The sequence below is a fragment of the Amphibalanus amphitrite genome, unplaced genomic scaffold (genome assembly GCF_019059575.1).
Source record: "Amphibalanus amphitrite isolate SeventyFive unplaced genomic scaffold, NRLGWU_Aamphi_draft 000307F_arrow, whole genome shotgun sequence".
NCBI classification, from domain to species: domain Eukaryota; kingdom Metazoa; phylum Arthropoda; class Thecostraca; order Balanomorpha; family Balanidae; genus Amphibalanus; species Amphibalanus amphitrite.
The window spans coordinates 331,484-346,991 of NW_024881802.1; the positions used below are offsets into that span (position 1 = coordinate 331,484).

The window sequence follows — 15,508 nt, forward strand, 5'->3', positions numbered from 1 at the left end:
AGTCTGGGAGGTGGGAGGCACGCGGTAGTGTCACAATCCGGGAGCCGTCAGGAGACAGGGCAGCTTCCCTGACATGTATTGCATGAACTACCGCATGAATGGTTTCCAAACTCGGCAATAGTGAACTGGCGGCGATGGCCCGTGGAAAACTATAGGTACTATCACATCTCAGCGAAGTTCGTCATGACCGACTGCCGTCTGCTACAGTCGGGACGATTACATTTATACATACGCAGCTTCATTTTCAGCCTCCATACAGCTAGGTACATTCAGCTCGGTCCTGAACCTGTGCCAATATGCTAAAAAAGCATTGAGAAAACAAAAAGTGAGCACCACAGATGGTACTTATTAGTCTTTCTAGGCGCATCAGTTCCTACTCAACCGTACTAGGCGTAGGCACTTCGTGTCGGGCATTCCAAAGATAAGCTAAGTATGCTTGGTAGCTTAGTAGAAGTAGCTTAGCAGCCCGTGCTTGGCAAAGCGGACTGAAATGATTTACAAACGAATGAGGGGCTTTTCCCTAACTTGTCATCTGATCTTGAAAAAGCCACAGAAAGATTTTGTTTTTATCGTTTTGAAGGCTGTCCTTCGCCATCTTCCCTTGATCCCTGACGTGTATGGCGACAGAGGCCGGTGGCGGCCGGAGCCGACCAGCGCTGTGGCCAGGCGGTCCGGCCGGCCGCGGCTGACGCGTATCGACTGGCGGTGCTGCGCGCGCCGGCCGGCGGCGACGTGGGTGGCGCGGCGGCGGCGGCGGTGGCCCAGTGCCGCGCGGCGCGGCGCCTCCACACCTGGCCAGCGCCGAGCCGACCATGCCAGGGCATGTGAGCGGCGCTCGCCAGTGAGCGCGCGTCCGCCGGCCGTCCGCCCGCGCCGCTCCGGTCGACATGGTGCTGCCGCGACTGCTGGTGATCGCCGCTGTGCTGGCACTCTGCCTGCCGGCCGGCCGGGCCGCCGAACTCTGGCGCAGGCCGGTGCTACCCGAGCCGCCGTCCGAGGACAGCGCGGCGGCCTCCTCCGACCCCTCGGCCTCCAGCGCACAGCAGGTGTCACAGGCGCTGAGTCGCACCAGCGCCGCGCTGGCTCAGCAGTTTCTCCGGAGCAGCAGAGCTGTCTCCGGGATGCACCAGCAGCCCTACGATGTGCCGCTCATAGGTCAGTATGCGGGCCGCGCTGACCGAGCTCCGTGCAGCTGGGGGGCGCTCGGCCGGGTCGGGCCGGGCGCAGTGGGGCTGTGTTAGCATAAGTCGCAATGGGCGGGGTTTTACCGTTGTGCTACGACAGTTACTGACCTTAGTTTGATCAGCATTCTTTCATTCGCAACACTTATACTACGACACCGGACAGGTACTCTACACATGTACAGTTTCCGTGAGTAGCCGTTCGTATGGCCTAGAAATACTTCTTACAGGATATTCCTGAACGTTTTAATGCGCAACATTAGCATATGAAGCATTTCGATCGCCTGCAATGTTTCAATTTTGGTCTTCCTTGCCCTTGATGTTCGCCCACGCATGTTTCGTTTATCTATGGCTCATATACAAATGTGCAGTTTCTCTGTTACGTTTGACTCGTTTTATTAGTAGGTACTCTTTCTTGCTTATTTGCTATTTTAGATAAGTCAGACTCAGAAGTCGAAGCACCGTGTGTAAGTTGAAGGCTACGAGTTTCTCACGAAACTTGGTAAGTTTTACAATTTACGTGAAAGCCCTTTTATAATTCATAAGCTGTTCACTTGCATGCGGGACGCAAGTCAGAGTTCGTGCACTTTTAAACAAATCTCTCTGGAGCTCTTGGCATATTTGATGTTTTACCTGCTCTCTGTTCTAAAATCCGTCGAGTCTCTAGCATTTAAAGCCACATGATTTTGCCCTACATACGTTCGACAATCGTCAGCCGAACGTCTGGTATTAACTTAATTCTGTGAGCGATGGAGATTGTTTCCGGAACGCGGGCCGTGGCTTTCCCCGCACACTGCAGGCGCGGTCACATATACAAAGGTGGTTACACGGTCGCTGCCCGGCGGTGCTACCTGCTGCGGTGCTGGCTCGGCCTTCCGACAATACGGCCTTGGGACGCGTACGTACTGTTCCGGCACTATCAGTGGATTATGCATGCTCAACTTGTTCCGCGTCAAGGCAGTCGGCTGGCGCGCGTCTTATTTGGGACGGTCAAAACGGTTCGGCCGGGGTCTTCCTGACCACTCACTCGATTCGGTAAAGAAATATTGCTTCATTTTCTGCGGACCTTATACGCGATAAAGCCGGCACGCGAGTTATTTGAAAATGTAATTATCGGCATTTTCTGATGCTATTACAAAAGACAATTGACACCTATCCATGTTGATAGGTGATAACTGATAGGTAGTTGACTATTTAATCTATCGATCGGAAATCAGCACACAGGAGGTGCAGTGTTCATTTTTTTTCGATTGAGTTTATTACAAAGCAAACTGTCCGCCCGGTAAAGCAACAATAAGCAAAATATTGATTTGGGGTCAGGCACTAAATTGTGTTTATTATCAGCAAACTGAGTGGAAAATTTATACGGTGGGCCGAACTATGCCGAACCTTAGGTGTTAAGCCTGAGGCGTCTTGGTGTTACACATAAATTTGTGTGTAATATATTTCATCCTAAGTATTACATATGATTTCCGAGTGACAGATGGCATGGCCGGCTTTGATTTATCATCGGATTTGTCGGTAAACTGCCTACCAAGCAGTGAGAGGAGCCCTGTGCCTAATGGTCGCGCCGATTAACGTTAATTTGATATTGGATCACAATTAGGTCGATATTTAGATAAATATATTAATGTTTAATGATCCGATTGCGCATAGTCAATGGATAGGGACGGGGTGCCATCCATAGAGGCTTTGTTAGCACCCTGTCAGGTGCCCACCGGTGGCATTGTCCCTAGAGTAGGCCACATTATCCACTGCTATTGATTCGGGCCGCACGAGGTGGTCCACATTCTGTGTCAGCACCCTAGTGACGCCACTGTGACGTCACCAGCCGGGTGTAACGTCAGCGTAACGTAACGGCCGGCTGCGTGACGCCACGGGGCCGCGGCGGTGAAGGTGTGGTCAGAAGCGCAGCTATAACCTGCCGAGGCCTTCGTCTACTAATGTCGCCCGAGGCTGACCTCTGGCCTGACTATCACTCCCGATGTCTTCCGGGCGGAACGGAGCGAAATATTGCAGGTGGATTCACATAACCTACAGCAAGCTCGAACAGGTGACCATTGGTCGCTATGGTGATGCTTTAAAACCGCTTCCTTATTGTGTGGTGGAGCATATGTAGTGAATGGCACTGTCATTACGGGCGATAGCTGTGAAGCGTGAGCAGACGTCTTCAAGGTGTGTGTGGGGCTCGGGGACGAGGCGAGGAGGCCGCGGTCGTCCATCCACCTCACTGACGAGCTGACCGCAGGCGGTGCGCTGCCGGTGGACAGTTCGCCGCCGATAAATAACCCCCGCCCTCCATCCCGAATGCATGGGCGCCGTTGCCGCCGGCTAAGTGATACAAATGGACGCGATCTGATTAGCTGGCTGGCCGCCGGGCTGGCCGGCTCGAGTTTCACTCATATCGCGCCGTCACCAGCCACCGGTGGCCAATAAAGCGACACGTAAAACGGACCAATTTCGCTGCCCCGCGGTGGAAATGGACGCCGCAGTCGATCGTAATCGTGAGTGTGTCGTGCAAGTAGTTTATGACGCATTCCTGCTAAGTGCATGCATTTGATTTCTAGAACCGTTCACCCTGAAGTTCAGCTTAAAAGTCTCATGACTCCATGATTATCATCACATTTGTGTTTAAGAAAAATAATTAATTAATTTCCATTTACCCCTTTAGAAATCCACACATAGACAGTGTTACAGTATCCGAGTTCCAATAATTTCTCGGTTATAATAAGGTATCACTGTCAGAACCAGCCAGTGTTAGAGGAGCCCTCTTTGACCTTTGGATCCCCACGGAAGCACCGCGGAACAATTTATGAGCGGTTTAAGTGTCTTAAACATAATTTATTTAGAGATAATGGAAGTGGATCGTTGATATTGCCAGCCACGCCAAACTATAAATAATGTATCACACGACCAGAATAAGGTTCTGTGTGCTAGGCTAGAACGAACACCATTGAATAAAAACTAGAGCAGATTATGATTGTTTATGGCATTGCATTGCAGTCCATACATTGCAGTCCATACAAGGTGCAATTAACTGGAAACTAGCGAAGTCATTTCTCTGAATGTAATTTCTCTCCTTTTGAAGTCACATTTATCTCAGTCACTACCTATGTTTCAATTTTCACTTCTAACGAAAAGGAGTGAACATAGCATACTGCACTTGCATCCGATGTAGAACTTAAAAAAGCAAGCTACAGCTGGTTTTGTGCTGTGGCTCGTAAGTCTGTGGAATAATCTGAAACCAATTGTTTCAGCTACTATCCAATGAGCAATGGGGTTGTTTCGTCTGAATTAAAATGCACTGAGGTCAATTTGACTTGTTCTTGGCGCATGGTGATCAAGCTAGCTTCAGGACACTGCAGCACTGACGCTCGATCACACTTCACGATCAGCATGTAGTCTCTGGCCATACCAGAATACAATTAGCATACTCCGAAGAGAAGGTTTGAGACGAGACAAGGATAATATGCTATCCATGTGGGTGCTAAAAACTTTTCATTTATTTGCAATTGAGTGCAGAACGGTGGGAGTAAGCAGCGCCACTTAACCGCTATTAATTTCCTACTATCATGTGCTCGATCTGTCGGTTTACATTGAAAACTCATTTTTCATAGTGCATTTTAAAAAATGAGATAAATCAAACGAAAAAAGACAGCTCTGGGCGGTTCCCTTATGTGTCGTGTCCACCTACATACTGTCCACTGCCCACTGTCCAGTGTCCAGTGGCAGAGTCCACCGTTTGCAGCCTCCCTGGCACGGGCGCGATGCTGCCCACTGCCTGCTCGAGCCCACTCACTGTGAGGTAGGCTGTGCCGCGGTGCCGCCGAGTCGCGCGGTACAGTCTACCCTGTCAGGTACTTGAGCCGCTCCGGCTGCTGGGCCGCTCGGACGCGACCGTGTAGCGACCGCGCTCAGCGCTGCCTTCAGCGGTGCAATGCAAGCTTTTGAATTAACCGTTGAAAGAATAAGGGGCGATTCGGCGTACAACAACTAACAATATGCTCCAATTTTATTTTCTAAACGACGTACAGCTAACGCGTCTCTAATAATCTCTATACCTAACCATTACAGAAATAGCCACAAGTAGGTAGGTATGTGCACTGTGCAGTCCACAGACCACAACATCTTTTTTTTCGCAAAACTACACTTTTTTCGTCACAGCTACACTATAGAGGGGATTGAGGAATCACTAATCAATTTACATTTCACATCAGCAATGATTCTAACAGCAGGTTTGAAAGGGCCAAGCTATGCCAAATCGCTTCTGATTGTTGTTCAACACGACGATTATTTTCTCGCATTTCCATTGCCGCTAACATGATATCATGGCTATTATTTCGCGTCGTATTCAGCTATGAGCCACGCCCCCTGGGCCCTGCCACAGGCGGCTATGGATTCGCGGCTCTATATCGTTCGCCGATCAGTCGGACTCGGTCGGTGGCCGGGCTATTTTCGTGTCGGCACTCACGCAGGCCGTTCTGTGGGTACAGGTGTACCGGCGTCCCCCTCCCCCGGCCCCTCCCCACACACACCTGGTCGCTCCCACAGCCGTGTCCGCCGCCGCCGCCCGCCCCGACCCGCCGCGCCTCGCTTTCTGTCAACGCCGTGACGTCACCGGACGGGCCTGGCATCGGTCCAGCGGACCCCCGTCAACTGATGACGTCACTGGGATGCGTCACAGCACCACGACCTTCCCGGGCAGCCTTGGACGGTCGGCCGCCACCCGGACGAGCCGACACGGCGGTGCCACACAATACACACGGCGCCGAGCAGGGCGCCCACACGAACTGAAGGGGCCGCCGCGCCGGCTGCCCTCCTCATCGCCTTCCGGTCAGCTCTGACCGGGTCAGACACCGCGGTCACTGCTGACCGGGTTAGACACTGCGGTCACTATGGGCACCATTTTCTGCGGACCATACCACTGTGACCTGGCCGCAGAATGGCTCAATTTTATGCGTTCACAGTGTATTTTAGTCATTTGTAATGTTGGTCTATCAAGCGCTCAGAATTGAGTTGTGCCCTAAATACATACATACAGCTGGTATGCACATCAAAGGCCACAAATGCTATCGCACGGATCGAGCTCATTTTCAGCGAGACATTCTCATTTTACGTTGGAAAGCCTAAAATAGCTATGCGTAGTGCGAGTGCGACCCTTGTAAATGTCTGGTTCAGAACGTCACCACGGGTCTGGGTCTATCAGCCAAGTCTAAAAATATCCTTAGGTCTTGCTTCTAGTTCAAAAATTAAAACCAGCTCGACGAAAGAGTCCGCGCTCGCATCGATCGACACAAGCCCTTGCCTTGAAACCAATCCCGCTCGCCGATTTCGCATCTCAGTCGCTCCGTAGCGACTGCAGTAGTCGTGTTTCTTCGCGCCGCTCGCCATCGTCGATGGCCTGGGTCGGGTCGGCGTCGGCCGGCCCGGTTCGGGCAGACAGGCGGCGCGGTCAGTGGCCAAAAATAGCCCGGACGGCGGCGGCGGCGGCGGCAGCGACGACCCGATCAACCGCGTACGGTCACGACGTCCAGTGCCGCCGCCGGCTGCATATAAACGCCCTGTCTGGCTGATCCCTATAATGGCACAGATGTGGGAGAGACAAATGAGCTCCGGGCTCTCCAGAGATCTGATAATTCAGAAAGGCATCGCTCCGACTAAAAGTGGGTATATTAGACGGCGACTGGGAGATAATGGTCGTGTGTCAGCGGTGGTGGGCGGCCGGTTATGACAGTGTCCCCACCGACCGCGCTTGGCGGCATTCGGCTGCAGTGAGAGAGGCCGGGGCCGGCCGCGCCGCGGGTGGCGTCACAGCGCGGCCGGCACCGCCGCCAGAGACGATGTCTGCGTCATTGGCGCCGGGCGGCGGCGGCGGCGGCGGCGGCGATCCATACAGCCGCAGCAGCTGGCCCGCTGCCAGCCGCCGCCGCCGGCCGGCAGCCAGTTCATTCATAGACCGGCGCCATTCAGAGCGGGAGCAGCGTGTGCCGCCGCAGCCAACAGTCGATACGCTGTCTCTTTTTCTCTATCTCCCTCTTCCTCTCACGCTTCCTCTTACTATCTTCCTTTTCTCTGCCTTTTTATCCCGGCAGTTGCTGGGGTATTTCGCCACCCACCGTTTGCTGGGGGGGGGGGGGCGTTAAACGCCCCCAGCCGATAACTCGAGAACCAATAGGCGCAGCGAAACGCACGAGGCGGCAAACGAAAGAGCGCGACAAGACGCTTCAGATGAGTACTTTAAAGTTGAATTTTGAGGCCACAGGTCGGGTCAAGGTCAGGTCAAACACCTGAAATCGGGCTTTCAGTGGCATGGACTTCAGGACTTCGCAATGGGCGCCTCTCGTCATAAACTCTGTCAAAACGGTGCACAATCCATCATATAAGGCCTACAAGAGTGTCAGTTCCATGTAGGGGTCAGTCAAGCATAGGTCAGGGTCAAGGTCAGGTCAACCGGGTAGGCACATATCCCCGAAAATCAAAACTGATATTCGCATCCTGTGACACATGTTTTATAGGTAATTTGGGGCATAGAACACGATGGTGACATTCATTTTATCATATGTGTACGTGTTTGGCCCAAAAAGTTCAATTTAAGAAATGCATGTGTCATGGTCGTGAAGAAGTCACGAGAAATTGCCAAGATTCAGTTCAAGATTTTGGAAAATGCGGAACGATAATCAATAATCAAAGATAGCCATTTGATTGTTCATGGTATTGGCAGTCTAATGGCGTTTACGGCATGTCTTTATGTCTATTCTGTGATTTTATATGATTTTTTGAACATATGCCGTTTTTGGTCGAAAACTCAGAAATCATGACGTCACTAAAACCTCGATATCTCAAAAATTTCCCGACCGATTTTTTCAAACTTTGTCACAATAGACTTCAATCAATTCCCTACAGGTACCCAAAATTTGGCGCGCCTGCGGCGCGCCGTTTTTATGCTATGGCCCGGCGAAAAAAGTGGAGGCGTTTAACGCCCCCCCAGCAACTCGCGGGTTCTCTCTCTCTCTCTCTCTCTCTCTCTCTCTCTCTCTCTCTCTCTCTCTCTCTCTCTCTCTCTCTCTCTCTCTCTCTCTCTCTCTCTCTCTCTCTCTCTCTCTCTCTCTCTCTCTCTCTCTCTCTCTCTCTCTCTCTCTCTCTCTCTCTCTCTCTCTCTCTCTCTCTCTCTCTCTCTCTCTCTCTCTCTCTCTCTCTCTCTCTCTCTCTCTCTCTCTCTCTCTCTCTCTCTCTCTCTCTCTCTCTCTCTCTCTCTCTCTCTCTCTCTCTCTCTCTCTCTCTCTCTCTCTCTCTCTCTCTCTCTCTCTCTCTCTCTCTCTCTCTCTCTCTCTCTCTCTCTCTCTCTCTCTCTCTCTCTCTCTCTCTCTCTCTCTCTCTCTCTCTCTCTCTCTCTCTCTCTCTCTCTCTCTCTCTCTCTCTCTCTCTCTCTCTCTCTCTCTCTCTCTCTCTCTCTCTCTCTCTCTCTCTCTCTCTCTCTCTCTCTCTCTCTCTCTCTCTCTCTCTCTCTCTCTCTCTCTCTCTCTCGCCTTATCTCTTTCTCTTTTCTTTCTCAGATACAGATACATACAGATACTTTATTTAATGGAATAACCTTCTGTTCAAAATTCTAAAAATTGCCAAAAGTTACCAAAAACACTTGAATATATTTCGGAGGCGTTCCTTCATCGGTTCAAGTGATAAACATTTATAGCGCCACATTTGCCGTTAACATATCTGATCCATGTTTTTTTAAATATAAATCTCGCGTCTAGGTTGAGATGTGTCTTCTAATTTACATCGACAGAATTACCTTTACAGCGTACGAACAAAATTAGCTCCTACACTTAACAGGTTAATAGGTCATAATGTTGATACTATTCACACTTACAATGTTAATAGGTTACAATATAGGGGGAGAGAAAGCGGGCAGGGATGAGGGGGGGGGGGAGAATTCTAGGCAGGTCACATCAGTACTATGCCTACCAAAAGTAAACACCGCTGCCTGACAGGATAAATAAGTATGCAAACGAATGAATGACTTGAATGAATGCACGAATGAATGAAGTATGAAAGAGAGGGGCATAAACATATTATATGTGAGCAGTTTATGTTTAGTGAGCTTTATGTTTAGTATCCGAAGGTTGGGACTTTTCAATTAAGAACAATCACTATTCTTTAGAATTGTGATTTTCTATTGAAAATCCCAACCTGAGCTACCTCTCTAGGGGGGTGTTTAGCGTTTCTGCCGCGATTTGGGTCATTTTGATCGCCGCCGAAACGGCTCGGTAGATTTTCTTGCCATTTTCAGCGTTTGGTCCCGTGTGGGGGAGCTACCGGCTGGTACCGGTCGCTTGAAATATAATTAACCCGTTTTGGGGTAATCGGCACGTGCATTTTCCCATAGGGTTAACATGGGGAAAAATTAAAAATGCGATTTGCGCAAAATCTGTTCAGTAATATTTGCCCACTTTTTTAGGGTCAGTTCTTGGGCTGGCACCTCACCTTCTGGGGGTAATTATTTAAAAATCATAGGGTACAGTTTCGGGTAATCGTGACGGACAGTTACCCCATGTTGAGCCTATGGTAATTTCGAAAAATTATTTTCAAATCGATTTTGCAAAAAATTTCCACGTTAGATTTTGAAAAAGTTCCAATATGTTGTGCACCAGGGTGTCGGCTACCACGTGGTATGGGTCAGATATGGGGCGATTGAAAAGCACGTGCCACGTGCAAACGTGTTTGATGGGGTAACCTCCGGGAGAATCCGACATTGGCCAACTGGGGGTCCTATGGCGTGGAAACCACTCCACCTAGCGACACCAAATCAACGCAGCCGGTGAGCAGATGAGTCCAGCTTGTCGCACTAGTGGTCACGTGGCGCACGTGCTATTGCACGTGCCGTGGCACGGGGTCAATTTTGGTGCTTAAATATACTAGCATTGTGAAATGCAATGAGTGGGGGAAATAGCCGTCAGGCCGTCAGTTTTTATGATAGGGTCAATCTGAAAACGGGTTTAGGCACAGAATGAAGGGGGCTAAAAAACTGCTATCTCGGATTTTTTGTAAAATGAAAAATTTAAAAATCTGGGGAAATTATATATTCGAAAGGTGAAATTTCCCTAAATTTTCCCGTTTTTCGAGTTTAGCCGTCCACTGTTCAGAGACGGTGACACCGGCCGGGGTCATCTTTTACATGCTGATGGCCACGTCGATGGGTCATCACGTGGCGTGAACGGTGAAGCTATCAGAGGTCCGGCACGTGCCACGTGGCCACGTGTTTGAGTCGAGTACCTCCCACATAATGGTGTTTTGGCCAACTGGTGGCCGTATAGCGTGGAATCAGAACCAGCCAAGAACACTAAATTGGGTCAGTCGGTGAGGGGACAGGTCCTGCTTTCATCACCAGTGGTCACGTGGCACACGTGTTCAGCTGGGCTCCTCCTTTGCGGAGATATTTTATCGTGAAATATTCAAATGTCCATAACTTTCTCAAATATGGTCCGATTGAGTTCAAATTTGGTGGGTGGCTGCATTGTTAAGCGACATGAACGAATGCGCCATGTTTGTTGCAGTGCGCCACGTTTGTCTCAAAGCGCCATTTTTGCCGCAAAGCGCAGAATGTGCGTAACTTTGTCGAACATTGGACGATTAGGATGCACTGTAATTAAGGCATGGCTGCTTAAACGGCAGATATGATTGCACCACATTTGCCGCAGGGCGCCATATTTGTCTTAATGCGTTAGTGTTAGCGTTTTGCTTACGGCGGGCGTTTTTTGCAGCGGTGTTTGCGTTTTTTCGGGGTTTGCGTTTGACGGCGGGCGGCCGTTTTTGCGTTTTTGGCGGTGTTTGCGTTTGGCGGCGGGCGGCTGTTTTTTGCGGCGTTTTGCGGTTGGCGGCGGCAGTGCGTGCGTTGCGGGCGTTTTTTGCGGCGGTGTTTGCGTTTTTTTTTGCGGTTTTTTGTGTTTGGCGGCGGGCGGGCGGGCGATGCGGGTGTTTTTGCTGTTTGCGTTTGGCGGCGGGCGGCCGTTTTAGCGGCGGTTTGCGGCGGGCGGCCGTTTTTTGCGGCGTTTTGCGGTTTGCGGCGGGCGGCCGTTTTTGCGGCGTTTTGTGGTTTGCGGCGGGCGGCCGTTTTTTACGGCGTTTTGCGGTTGCCGGCGGCCGGCCGTTATTTGCGGTTAGCGGCGGGCGGTCGTTTTTTGCGGCGTTTAGCGGTTTTCGGCGGGCGGCCGTTTTTGCGGCGTTTTGCGGTTCGCGGCGTGCGGCCGTTTTTTTACGGCGTTTCGCGGTTGGCGGCGGGCGATGCGGGCGTTTTTTTGCGGCGGCGGTGTTTGCGTTTTTTGCGGTGTTTGTGTTTTGCGGCGGACGCGCGTTTTTTTTTTTTGCGGCATTTTGTGCGTTTTTTCTGCGGTTTTCGGCGGGCGGGCGATTGTTTTTTTTGCGAAGTTTGCGTTGGCGTTTTAGGCATGCGTTTTGCGCGTTTTGCGGTGTTTGCGTTTGGCGGCGGGCGGGCGGTTTTTCACAATTAAAGTCCCAACCTTCGGATCCGCAGTGCTGTTCGACAAGCGCTGCCCGGGCCTATCCGAAGGTTGGGACTTTTCAATTAAGAACAATCACTATTCTTTAGAATTGTGATTTTCTATTGAAAATCCCAACCTGAGCTACCTCTCTAGGGGGGTGTTTAGCGTTTCTGCCGCGATTTTGGACATTTTGATTGGGGCAAAAACGGCTAGTTAGATTTTCTTGCCATTTTCAGCGTTTGGTCCCGTGTGGGGGAGCTACCTTGTGGCAAAGTTACAAAAAATATAATTGACACGTTTTGGGGTAATCGGCACGTGCATTTTCCCATAGGGTTAACATGGGGTAAAATTTAAAATTCGATTTGCGAAAAATTTCGTCAATTATATTTGCTGATATTTTTAGGATCGGATCTAGGGCTGGCACCTCAACTTTTGGTGTTAATTATTTAAAAATCATAGGATACAATTTCGGGTATTCTTGACGGACAGTTACCCCATGCTGAGCCTATGGCGATTTCGAAAAATTATTTTCAAATCAATTTTGCCAAAAATTTCCACGTTAGATTTTGAAAAAGTTCCAATATGTTGTGCACCGGGGTGTCGGCTACCACGTGGTATGGGTCAGATATGGGGCGATTGAAAAGCACGTGCCACGTGCAAACGTGTTTGATGGGGTAACCTCCGGGAAAATCCGACATTGGCCAACTGGGGTATCCGAAGGTTGGGACTTTTCAATTAGACAATCACTATTCTTTAGAATTGTGATTTTCTATTGAAAATCCCAACCTGAGCTACCTCTCTAGGGGGGTGTTTAGCGTTTCTGCCGCGATTTGGGTCATTTTGATCGCCGCCGAAACGGCTCGGTAGATTTTCTTGCCATTTTCAGCGTTTGGTCCCGTGTGGGGGAGCTACCGGCTGGTACCGGTCGCTTGAAATATAATTAACCCGTTTTGGGGTAATCGGCACGTGCATTTTCCCATAGGGTTAACATGGGGAAAAATTTAAAATGCGATTTACGGAAAATCTGTTCAGTAATATTTGTCCACTTTTTTAGGGTCAGTTCTTGGGCTGGCACCTCACCTTCTGGGGGTAATTATTTAAAAATCATAGGGTACAGTTTCGGGTAATCGTGACGGACAGTTACCCCATGTTAAGTCTATGGCGATTTCGAAAAATTATTTTCAAATCGATTTTGCCAAAAATTTCCACGTTAGATTTTGAAAATGTTCCAATATGTTGTGCCCCGGGGTGTCGGCTACCACGTGGTATGGGTCAGATATGGGGCGATTGAAAAGCACGTGCCACGTGCAAACGTGTTTGATGGGGTAACCTCCGGGAAAATCCGACATTGGCCAGCTTGGGGCCCTATGGCTCCGAAACCACTCCACCTAGCGACACCAAATCAACGCAGCCGGTGAGCAGATGAGTCCAGCTTGTCGCACTAGTGGTCACGTGACGCACGTGCTATTGCACGTGCCGTGGCACGGGGTCAATTTTGGTGCTTAAATATACTAGCATTGTGAAATGCAAGGAATGGGGGAAATAGCCGTCAGGCCGTCAGTTTTTATGATAGGGTCGATCTGAAAACGGGTTTAGGCACAGAATGAAGAGGGCTAAAAAACTGCTATCTCGGATTTTTTGTAAAATGAATAATTCAAAATTCTGGGGAAATTATATATTCGAAAGGTGAAATTTCCCTAAATTTTCCCGTTTTTCGAGTTTAGCCGTCCACTGTTCAGGGACGGTGACACCGGCCGGGGTCATCTTTTATATGCTAATGGCCACGTCGATGGGTCATCACGTGGTGTGAACGGTTAAGCTATCAAAGGTCCGGCACGTGCCACGTGGCCACGTGTTTGAGTCGCGTACCTCCCAGATTATCGTGTGTTTGCCGATTTGTGGCCTTATAGCACGAAAACAGCACAAGCCAGGAACACTGAAATGGTGCAATCGGTGAGGTGACAAGTCCTGCTTGCACCTTCGGCGGTCACGTGGCACACGTGCAAATTTGGGCACCTCCGTTGCGGAGATATTTTATAGTAAAATGTTCAAATGTGCATAACTTTGTAAGTTTAAGTCCGATTGGGCTAGAATTTGGTGGGTGGATGAATTGTTAAGCGACATGAACGAATGCGCCATGTTTGTTGCAGTGCGCCACGTTTGTCTCAAAGCGCCATTTTTGCCGCAAAGCGCAGAATGTGCGTAACTTTGTCGAACATTGGACGACTAGGATGCGCTGTAATTAAGGGATGGCTGCTTAAACGGCAGATATGAATGCACCACATTTGCCGCAGGGCGCCATATTTGTCTTAATGCGTCAGTGTTTGCGTTTTGCCTACGGCGGGCGTTTTTTGCGGCGGTGTTTGCGTTTTTTTTCGGTGTTTGCGTTCGACGGCGGGCGGCCGTTTTTGCGTTTTTGGCGGTGTTTGCGTTTGGCGGCGGGCGGCCGTTTTTGTGGCGTTTTGCGGTTGGCGGCGTGCGTGCGTGCGTTTCGGGCGTTTTTTGCGGCAGTGTTTGCGTTTTTTGCGGTTTTTGTGTTTGGTTGGGCGGGCGGGCGATGCGGGTGTTTTTGCTGTTTGCGTTTGGCGGCGGGCGGCCGTTTTAGCGGCGGTTTGCGGCGGGCGACCGTTTTTTGCGGCGTTTTACGGTTTGCGGCGGGCGGCCGTTTTTTGCGGCGTTTTGTGGTTTGCGGTGGGCGGCCGTTTTTTACGGCGTTTTGCGGTTGCCGGCGGCCGGCCGTTATTTGCGGTTAGCGGCGGGCGGCGGGCGGTCGTTTTTTGCGGCGTTTAGCGGTTTGCGGCGGGCGGCCGTTTTTGCGGCGTTTTGCGGTTCGCGGCGTGCGGCCGTTTTTTTTTGTGGCGTTTCGCGGTTGGCGGCGGGCGATGCGGGCGTTTTTTGCGGCGGCGGTGTTTGCGTTTTTTGCGGTGTTTGTGTTTTGCGGCGGACTATCCGAAGGTTGGGACTTTTCAATTAGACAAATCACTATTCTTTAGAATTGTGATTTTCTATTGAAAATCCCAACCTGAGCTACCTCTCTAGGGGGGTGTTTAGCGTTTCTGCCGCGATTTTGGTCATTTTGATCCCCGCGAAAACGGCTCGATAGATTTTCTTGCCATTTTCAGCGTTTGGTCCCGTATCGGGGAGCTACCAGCTGGCATCGGTCGCTTGAAATATAATTAACCCGTTTTGGGGTAATCGGCACGTGCATTTTCCCATAGGGTTAACATGGGGAAAAATTTAAAATGCGATTTGCGCAAAAACTCCACGTTAGAAATGAATTATATTTTTAGGGTCGAATCTCGGGCCGGGACCCCACCTCATGATGGTAATTATTTAAAATATAATTAACAAAATTTTGGGTAATCGTTAAGGACAGTTACCCCATGCTGAGCCTATGGCGATTTCAAAAAATTATTTTCAAATCGATTTTGCAAAAAAATTCCACGTTAGATTTTGAAAAAGTTCCAATATGTTCTGCCCCGGGGTGTCGGCTACCACATGGTATGGGTCAGATATGGGGCGATTGAAAAGCACGTGCCACGTGCAAACGTGTTTGATGGGGTAACCTCCGGGAAAATCCGACATTGGCCAACTGGGGGTCCTATGGCTCCGAAACCACTCCACCTAGCGACACCAAATCAGTGCAGCCGGTGAGCAGATGAGTCCAGCTTGTCGCACCAGTGGTCACGTGGCGCACGTGCTATTGCACGTGCCGTGGCACGGGGTCAATTTTTGTTCTTAAATACACCAACATTGTGAAATGCAAGGAATGGGGGAAATAGCCGTCAGGCCGTCAGTTTTTATGATAGAGTCGATCTGAATACGGGTATA

At 50.2% G+C, this 15,508-nt stretch overlaps 1 protein-coding gene across 1 annotated transcript in view; it reads left to right on the forward strand.

The window, feature by feature from the left end:
* The first annotated feature begins 763 nt into the window (after window positions 1-763).
* The window catches only part of LOC122388083, a 60,207-nt gene continuing 45,462 nt past the window's right edge, over window positions 764-15,508 (forward strand). The window contains exon 1 of the mRNA XM_043378866.1: window positions 764-1,155. Coding sequence (XP_043234801.1) covers window positions 888-1,155 — 268 coding nt within the window. The 5' untranslated portion in view covers window positions 764-887. The remainder of the gene's footprint in view (window positions 1,156-15,508) is intronic.